Source organism: Mya arenaria, chromosome 12, assembly GCF_026914265.1.
Source record: "Mya arenaria isolate MELC-2E11 chromosome 12, ASM2691426v1".
In the NCBI taxonomy this organism is placed as follows: Eukaryota; Metazoa; Mollusca; class Bivalvia; order Myida; family Myidae; genus Mya; species Mya arenaria.
The window spans coordinates 54,065,390-54,075,849 of NC_069133.1; the positions used below are offsets into that span (position 1 = coordinate 54,065,390).

Below are 10,460 nucleotides of genomic sequence, written 5' to 3' on the forward strand. Positions count from 1 at the left end.
GTTGCAGACAATGCTTTTAAATTTAAGGCAGACAACAATGTCATATTGTAGGACTGTAAAGGGTAGCCATGATTACATGCCCTTACCATTTCGTTGTGCAGAGTAGCCGAGTACCAGACTAATGAAAGGGAGGGGGGGGGGGGGGGGTAGGGTGTGTATTATGATTGTAGAGTTTTGGTTAAATAAGGTTAAGGCTGGTTTAATATAACTACAAAATGGATATTTACCTGACTTGCTGTAATGGTTTCTACATTAATGAGCGTAACATATACTGTTAACTATATATTCTATTTGCAATAGTTTTTTTTCTTTCTAGTAAGCACTTATCAAGCAAATATTTCATAAAGAGTACCAAATATATTCAGATGTGTACACACACATAGTTGATTCAGTTACACTTTATAATTTAATTATTATTAGCTCTAAACGCTCTCATCGACCCCTTTTCCCATTTATTGTAATATACTGATGTATTATCGTCATATGAATAAATATTGTTTAAACCAACTTTGTTTGTCGGTCACAGTAAAGCAAGGTTTATTTTATTTCAAAAGTGAAACATTTAAGCTCAAGTGTGGCACTTACTCCATAATAAAAGTATTTAACTGATCATGGTGCTGTAACAAAAGTTGGTCATACGCTCGTGAATAAGATGACACTCGTTTGGAACTCCTCGGCCATTTTCTATCGAATACAAACTCGGATGTATGCTGTTACATCGGTAGAAGTAGTTCGTAAAAAATTGAATACTATTATTAATTAAATTTAGTGTTTTAGCGTGTATCTTAATATCTAAGTGTAAATTGATTTCGAGTGAAGTGTATTATTTCAAACATTATTAAGATTCCCAAGAGTTAAGTCATGAAGTTTAACTGGTTTATTGAAATCACTAGGCGATATACTTGCAGCGTAGTTAAAATGGAAAGATTTCTGACATTGTTAACCGTCCATAAACATCCGAGGCTGTTTTCGATAGAAGTCGGCTGAGGAGTTCCGAATGAGATTACATCCTGTCTGAAACTGGCAAGCAAAGTTTATAACACATTCCCGTTTGCAGACTTATATTAGTACACACGTACCGTACGAGTGCATATTTTACCATCACGATACTCCCTTCAAACATCTTAAGTCGCGTACCAAACTAACGATTGGCAAAGGCCGATATCAATTATAAGAAAACAGGATTGGCATTTTCAGCGGCTTAAATACCCACGGAAATTATTTCACAACGGATCTTCCATAATGTGTTCCATTGAAGCGAACCATATTAACAATACGTTACAGGATTAATCACGAACTTATATTAATTTACTAAAGGCACCACGGGTTTTCAAAAGCAGAAATAATATTCACCAGAAAAGATTTTCAAAAGGAGCAAGCTACCCGGGCTGGTTTAGTTCCTAGGGGAGGGTGGTCGATGCTTAGGACAATAGTGTGTATAGAATAGCTAGTCAATGATTAAGCTGTCTCATTTTTTTAAGATAATCGAAGAATGATTTTGCATATGACCTATTGCTCAAGCCGACTACTTTCAATGTCACATTTTGTCTGTAAAATGTTCGGTTGGACAAAGATGTATTAAGACTTAGTTTATAAAAAAAATATGTAACAGTGTCAAATGCGTTTAATCGGATAATAATTTTAAGTTCTTAATAATTTATAATAAATACATGTCAATTAAAAATTCAACTATCAATCAACCGAAAAAACTAGGACAAATTCCAAGCGAACATCCTCGGCAATTACCGTACTTGGATCCATACAAAGAATATCAACAAAACATAGCAGTTTAACTATTTGTGCTCAAATTTATTTTTAAAAACTACTGTAAATATAAAAGATTAATTTTCGATCGAATAAAACCATAGTTCGAACCTTAGAATGCAATAAGAGAAGCACGGGACATTGGAGGACATTGGTGTTGGAGATTATCGGCCTGCAGTGATGGTTGTCTTTAGCCTTCTTGTTTACGTGTGTCTGTTTGTCATAGCGAGTGTAGTCTCATTAAATCCATACCACATTGGGATCACTAGAGGTAAGCATATACATTCTAAGATAAATTTATAAATATACACCAGCAAAACCGAATATTAGACGATCGAGGGATAGAGATTTGGCCTTGTCCGTCCATCTTTCCGTCCGTCTGGAACACTCTCTATGTTACACCAGGACAAAAATACTGAATGTATAAAACCATGGTGCGCTAGTGAACTCGTGGCGGATCCGTGGTCTAGTGGTAATACACTTGACTGGCTATCCATGGGTCGCCGATTCGATTCTGTACTATTCAAACATAACTGGGTAATTCTAATATTAAATTCAAATATCAACAATTTGTTCATTTTTAAACGAAGAGCATTATAAACGTTCATGTTTTGGTACTGTTTCATTTTGTACAAACACCAATCAGTTGTATTTGCTTTTATAACATATTCACTAAGTCGCAACAATTTAGCATTGCCCGACATTCATTTAATGAAACTAACGCCTGGTCGGTTTAACTCTCGCGCCAACATACCACGTGATCACGTGACAACACAAAGGGTGGCGCTAGTGGGTAAACTTAGCGCGAACACCAAATAAGTTAGAGTTCATTTTGGCGAGTAAATGATGCGAGCTTTCTGTGGCCTACGGCCTCGCTGCGCTCGCTCCCTTTTTGGTAGATCGCCAAAATGAGCTCGAACATATTCGTAGACGCCTTCTGTAAATTTTAGACGAACACCCTGGGAAGGCGATTGAGCTGATCTACTATAGCACGAAGCTTTCTTGGAACGACGCCAGACGTACCTGTATAGATGCTGGTGGAGATCTTGCCCAGATGACATCACTGCATGACGTCATTTCATTTACCGAAGCATTTTACCAACAATTTGGACTGAGTTCTAATTTGCAAGTACTGTTTTGCCATGTTTGCATTACTACATCCTCGGCTACCCAGTGTATTATAACCAGGTTATAATACACAGGGGTGCCGAGGATGGTATTACTATTACTACGTACAAAGCTATGAAAATAATTGAGCACTCCGTTATCGACATTCTATATAGCGTTTTCGAAACATAAATGTAAGGAAAGTTTTCGTCAAACATTATACAAACAACCCGGATAACTAAAGTAGGCACTTTCGTCAACCGTGAGCTTTTAGTATGTAATCGTAAAATGGAAGTCTTATTTTCTAGTGGCCCCAGCTACTGGGTTGGCCTGTATCAACTGAGCGAGGAATCATTCACGTGGGCAGCCACGTGTCAGACTGCCACAACCAACTCTCTGGAGAATTACGATACAGATATTTGGCAGCCAGGCAACCATTGCTTCCGACACAGGCCCGGAAACGCCCATCGGGGAGAGACGGCTCCCTGCTCGATTCAATTCCCATTTCTGTGCCAGAAATATCTTGGTAACATCTGTTACACATGCCACAATTACACTGAATAAATCCGTGCCAGCGTTATTTATTATAATTATTAACTTAACACTTTTCTCAACACAACTCTATTCCGTTTTGCAAGTTTTTATTGCAAACAAATGAGCGGCTCTAATATTTCAAGATATATTACAAAAATACGAATCTGCATATCAAATAAGCTACTTCAAATTTCAATAACATGACTTGACATTTTGACTGGATTGCACAACACTCATAAATGTTTATGTTAATGGACTAGAAATATCAATTACACTCTAAAACGGATATAATATATAGCATCTATATACTGTAGATTACGTAACCACTGTTAACAATAATATTATTAATCATGCAACATTACTATATAATTTTAATTGTACAAATTATGTTAAAAACAAAGACTAGAAATGTGCTGTACACCCTCGAAAAAATATGTTTCTTTACACGTAGTTATCTTACATTACATTTAAACAATGTGACATTTTTAAAATTATGTGTCATATACGTGACAAAATTCATTACTCATAAATCTTACCAATTATGCATAATTTACATAAAAAATGTCTACACGTGTATACAATTCTACATTATAGTAATATTTTCTGCAATCTTCAATGAAGTCAAGTAACATCATTTTATTCTCGTTACATTTTCATACCGATATGCTCGCAATATAGCAACATCTTGCTCCAGTCAATCATATGATCAAGCTCAACTTCGCCATCGTTTTTTCCCGAGTCACTGTAATTAACTTCTTCATTAGTACAAAACATTTCAATAATTTCTTGTGAAACAATGTTACCACTTGTTCACTCGTTTCCGAAACCACTAAACCCTTTTCTCAACCATTACATTCTATATCTCAAAGTCGTAGTGGGTTATTTTTATGGGAGTGAAGCCAGGCGTACACTTGATAGTTGACCCGGTCCTCATGCTTTCAAAAGATGTCCTTCGTGGCGGCAGTAAACCCATGTTGATACTATTATACGAATCTAAAAAGTAACATTGACCTTGGTTCTTTTTGCAGAATGTGTCACATCTCAATTTGTTAATCTGTGTAAATTTTGGTTTACCATAGTATTCAGCAGACAAAGAGTGACTATTATAAAGTTTAGAAAGCTACCTGTATATGGTATTAATTTCTTTTTTAGGAATAAAAGGCGTGTCATCGTTGTATCACACCTTGTGAGGCTATGAATGGCTAATATTACTGAAAAATATTTTCTCCTTTGTTTTTAGCAATATCATTAATATTGCAAAGTCGCAGCTCTTACCTCCACCAATATGGAAAAAACACACTGGAATACTTCGCTCGAAGCACTAGGACATCTGTATCTGGAGCTCTAACAATGACCATGTTTATGTCTGCTTCTTGGCAGGATGAAAACAATGCCTTCTTGGGAAATATTTCAATATTGGCACCTTCAAAACTTGTAAGACTGTGACACATTTCTCTTAGAAACAACAGCGGTATTAAAGCTTTTCTGAAAAGCTGTCACTTTTCCACTGGCCATAAAGAAGACATAGCAGTTGTGACAAAACTATAAAAAAATAATTATTGCAACGTCCGTTACTCACTTATGCCTACTCCCTCAGAGCGTAAACATAGCTCATTTTGTGGCGTTTTACTTAAGCTTTGGGAAAATTATACCCTTCAACATTGCCCCTTGGGGCGAGCGGGGAGGGGAGCAGGGTCAATTGGCAGCTTAAGGTCTATCAATATCAAACGAATACAATTAGAATTTACCATGTTGGGTCTAACCGCATTCTCTGTTTACTTTCCAGATGAACCGTGTGACATAGTTCGGCCCCTGTACGGCGTGAAGGTGTTAATTGTCCCTTTCATAACCATCGAAGATTGTGAGGACCTCTGCATGACGAAGGAGAACTGTTCAGGTACCGTGCAGTTATGTGGTTAGTTGACTTGTTTTCCACAAGAGCGTCCCGAGTTTGATTCCCGGCCTGGGCATATATGAGTTTGGTTACTTTAGAAACACCAGTTCTCGGTACGCTGATTTTCGGGAGTCGAGAAAGTGTTGTATGGTATGTATAAACTCAGAAAAGTTCGAATTACTTTGAACAAAGAATCGCAAAAAGCTACAAGTAATTAGCATTTGTTTTTTAGAATTCCTGTAGAACATGGAGGTGTAAACTAATCGGTACTCAAGGGAGGAGGCTAATTAATTACATCCCCCCAACTCCCTCCATTTTGGTTCTAGGTCACTGTGGTAAGAAAATAAAAGGGAACTGTCCAGGTATTGTGTAGTTACAGGAAAGCGCAGAACTGACACGAGAACTGTCCCGATGCAAATTAGACACAAAGACTGTCCAGATGCAGAAACGGACATTCGAACCCTTATACACTTTGAGATGTTAATAGAGGAAGAATCAGTGACAATTCTATAATTTGTTCAGTCTTTCAGAAAATTGATACACAAGAAGAAAACAAAATATAACGAGATATTGAAACCGAACTTCACAATGCACAAACAAATGAACATCTAGACAAATTAAATAATGAAAAAGAAGCATTAAATAAACTTAACGGAGAAAAGGTACAAGGGATATTTATTTGATCTAAAGCTGAATGGATCGAAGGGTTTCAAAACTGCTCAATAGTTTGCATATTTAGAAAAAAACGCTCATAAAAACAATTAAACATAAATGGAAATCTTGTATCAGATGAGGAAAATGGACGGGCGTCGGCACCACCTTACGGTCCATTTGTTTTATTATGCACTTGAAAGATGTGTAATACATTTATATGTTCAAAGTCATCGTGAGTTGATTATTGTCATGTCTAATAGTCTAACTGTATCGCGTTTGTGTATAATACACATACAGTGTATCTTATGATACAATAATTGTTCTTTGGTATTGTTCTGAAATCTTATCGGGCAAATGTGTTGAAGGTCAACATTATTCTATGGTACCTGGGAGTAGGATTTTGTTATTGGTTCCAGATGGTACGCGGGCCAACCCGAAAGCTTTTAGACTCGCCTATTTTCGGATCGTGGGTACTTAACTTGAGAAATGTGATAGTCTCAAAACTTTCCGATTTTTATACCCTTTTAAATATTATTCCAGATGCTATATTCAGTAGCCTAATGGACGCGTGTTACGTTCTGGATGGAACTCCTGGGGGAAATGCCTACATGACACTCATTTCAAAACAATGTCTCAAAGGTAAGTTTCTCAAATTGTAGTTACCCACATGTTTATTGACACAAGTGTTAGTAGTGCAAACGTACAGCAGTGTCCCATGTTGGAGAGCGTTGTCTCTGTTTTCGTCTATACATTAACTCCTATATCGGAACGGTTACGTGTAGGCGGGGCTTAACCGTGCTATAGGTATTATTTGATTAGAATATAACGCTATTCACATATATGTACGGTGGTTTTAAACTGTGTCCGTGACAACACGGTACAAACATTTACGTTACCCGCACTCCTCGCGATTAAGATTATACAAATCGCGGTACGCGCTCGTCTTTCATTTCAATATTTCGGTTAGCAGGCGAAGTGCCCAGAACATAATTATGCGACTCATGGCAGACACATAGGGATAGTTATTACTTCCGGCGTCAGATTTTCGTTAATGATCCATAAGTTTTGAATGAGTTGGTGTAATCAATTCAAACTTATATTGCACATTGGTCATGCTCAGTAGATGGTCCATATTGATTTAGGGAACAAAATGCCAAAGAACACATGGTGGGCGCTCCCGACAGGCGATACATACGATAGACAGAATTCTTGTTTTATAATCATGATGTTCATGATTGTCCAATGTGATGGCAGATACTTCAAATTTGCCCAAGCCTTTATTTCAGTAAATGAGCAGTCAGCCGTTATTGATCTTAACAATGTGAGCAAGTAGATATCAACAGTGGCTGGCCTACACAGTAGCTGGGTAGTGAACACACTAGTATGTAGCCCACTCAAAAGTTAAAGTACTTAAACAAAATAATGTTCATTCGATTTTGTCGCATCATACTATTTATTTTTTGTAATTTCATACTAAAAGCCTTAAACCATGACATAGTATTTGCGTTTTATCCGAAAGAGGGGTTTATCCATTTTATAATACACGTATTTAATTGTGTTCATGAATACTCTTTAAGACCGATCTTACGAATTTTTGTCGTGGTAGTCCCATAAAATATTTGTCGTGGCCAGACCTTGCAACATTCTTGAACTCCATTTCGAGTGGTCACAAGGGTTACGACACATAAAAGATTGTTTGGCGATTGAGACGCCACAAAAGAAAGATATGTCGTGTTTATTTCGTGGACGTGTCGCAAGTCAGTCGGGCGTCAGTCATTTGCCCATCGAGAAATGCCAGACATTGTCGGTCAGGGTGACTGTTTTTCACGTGACCAGGTCGTAGTTAACTCCGGATGCGCGGGCGACAAGCTTGCGAGTGCCACACAACAGTCGTGTGTCGCCCTTGGAATGCTCGCGCGCCCATCTCCCGACTATTTAAGGAAACCACGTTTGTGCATATCATTTGCATTTTGGGTACAATATTACTCCTTTGGTGAATATCCTACCAATCGCTGGGGGTAAACATTCCCGTTTTGCTTCAAAATTTTGTTTAAGTCACACTTTGGGGTGTGACGGGATCGAGCCATAATGTAGCCATTAAAGGGAGCGGGCAGACAATTTTCAGTGGAAAAATCGAAGTTCTGCCAGAATCTTAGACATAGGTCACTTTATTTTATTCAACTTTTTGCAAATGTAATAATATCCCAAGAAGAAAACCAACAAGAGAAAGGTAGTGACAGTGGCTGATTTTCTCAGGTGGAATAGCTATCCACCCTCAGCGACGACAGACAGTTTTTATTTCGAAGCGATCATTCGCCCGCGCTATTTACCCCTCAAAAACCGAAAATATGTCGCAAGACTGCCGCATGATATACTTGCAATGTATGTTATGTCATGTCATATGTCATGTCAGTTTATGACAATTTATGTTATGTTATGTTATGTTATGTTATGTTATGTTATGTTATGTTATGTTATGTTATGTTATGTTATGTCGTGTCCTGTCCTGTTATGTTACGTTACGTTACGTTATGTTATATCATGTTGTGTCATGTCATGTCAAACTTATTGTTCATGAATATTCCAGTGTCACTGAATGAGTCCACAGTCCAGTACAGTTCTCCAGACTTTAGCGACATACCAAACACATCATGCATCGAAGGTAAATATAGGCAAGGAATACCTTAAAAAATGATAACACTGTTTGACATTACTCTAAGAGCGTCACTAACTAGGGTAGGACTTTCAGTAAATGTTGCTCGCCCCATGTGTATGTTGATGTCTTCATGTCAGGCGTTATATTACATGTATTTAAATAATGCAGGGCAGGATCAAGAATTTGGCATTAGAGAGGGCGCAACTTTGGACGTGAGCCCCCTTCCTGAAACCGACAACTCTTAGGTTCAAATGAAGTTAGGAGGGATAATACATGTATTTAAATAATGCAGGGCAGGATCAAGAATTTGGCATTAGAGGGGGCGCAACTTTGGACGTGAGCCCCCTCCCTAAAACCGACAACTCTTAGGTTCAAATGAAGTTAGGAGGGATTGAGAGTCGCCTCTAAGAAATATCTGGCTATCTTAAGGTTGTAATGGTGTATTCGGATGTATTTTATTCATATTTTTTCTCTTATATTTACATAAAAAGTTCACTTTGACAATTTTAGACGGGGAAGGGGTGTGGGGTATTCGTCACCCTGCTAGTGTTATGTACCGTGAACTTTTGTTAATCAATACTTGGGTTGGACATTCTCGACCAGAAGTTATCATGTCCGATGTCCTGATTGCCTCTAGTTAAATTTGTCTCACCATTTGTATGTGGTCCGTTTAATTCAATGTTTTCAACTATGTTGTCGTATAGTTATGATTGTAGAGTATTTTATGAGTGTTTTCATGTTTTTACACCATAGCAACAACAGTAGTCCCAACTCAGTCATCAACACTTTCAATAACCCCGACTTCAGCGTTTCCAACGTGCGCCTGCGAAATGACGTCACAACAAAGTCAACATGGATATTCTACTGGCCAAGTTATGACATCAACTTCATCATGTACACTGACTTCTTACGTCATATCGATGTTGCCTATTTCATCCGTGACGTCAACAATTCTTCATGCGTCATCGACGTCGTCATACATGACGTCAGAATCTGTGACGTCCACGTCACCTTCACTTTGTCCTCAAGATCAATATGCAGTCAACGCCGTTAACATAACGGAGCAGCAGGCGTCCGTTCTGGCTAAATATCTCGCTGAAAACCTTACAATTGACGCCAAACACACATCGGCGTACGTGAGGAAACTGTCCAGCGCTGACGACTTACGGCGCTCCTCAAAGGTAATGGGCTGGGTAGGGATCATCTGCGTAAGCCTCCCGCTTTTCGTCATCTTCTTGTCGGACCTGAAGCTTATTCTGGCTCACCTGAAGATGCTTTCCCGGGGATCCGCCATAGGGCGGACGGAACTTCCACCGGGCGTCTGTCGCGTGCACCATGTATCTATCGCAAGGAGATATGATTAATGATTCTATGAAACAGTTGGAGCTATGTGGTTGTCTGTTTCTGTGTGGGTTGAACTGGTATTTGAATCGCATCGTCGGTACCCAGGGTACACATTTATTCCATTAACAATGAATAAATCAGCACATGTTGAAGCAAAGCGTAACAAATCAAGTACGGGAATATCGGAGGGTATATGAATCGGTATCAGTAATTGCTTTTCAAGTCATATTGTCCAACTGCAGATTATAATCTCCAGGATACCTGAGCAGTGCCATTTTAGGGGCGGAAAGAGTTTGGTAGTTACTATATATCTTTTGCATGAATTCAGTACCTTCTATTCCAGCCAATGAAATCGCCTATCAGCCTTCATAACGTGCCGTATTTGCTCTTGAACAACTTATCGGACATGACGTCATAATTTTGTTTCCCGTCTATGAAAATATGTTTTGATCTAAGTCAGTTGGAATATATTGAGTAAACTGTTAAACAGTAAGAAGGATTCGCTTG

General features: G+C 38.4%; 1 protein-coding gene across 1 annotated transcript; it reads left to right on the forward strand.

Moving 5' to 3' along the window:
• The first annotated feature begins 3,159 nt into the window (after nucleotides 1-3,159).
• LOC128210790 (uncharacterized) lies at nucleotides 3,160-9,973 on the forward strand. The gene is made up of 5 exons (XM_052915142.1): nucleotides 3,160-3,397; nucleotides 5,192-5,302; nucleotides 6,494-6,592; nucleotides 8,541-8,615; nucleotides 9,363-9,973. The coding sequence occupies exons 1-5, from the start codon at nucleotides 3,160-3,162 to the stop codon at nucleotides 9,971-9,973; spliced, it is 1,134 nt and encodes a 377-aa protein (XP_052771102.1).
• Nucleotides 9,974-10,460: the final 487 nt, after the last annotated feature.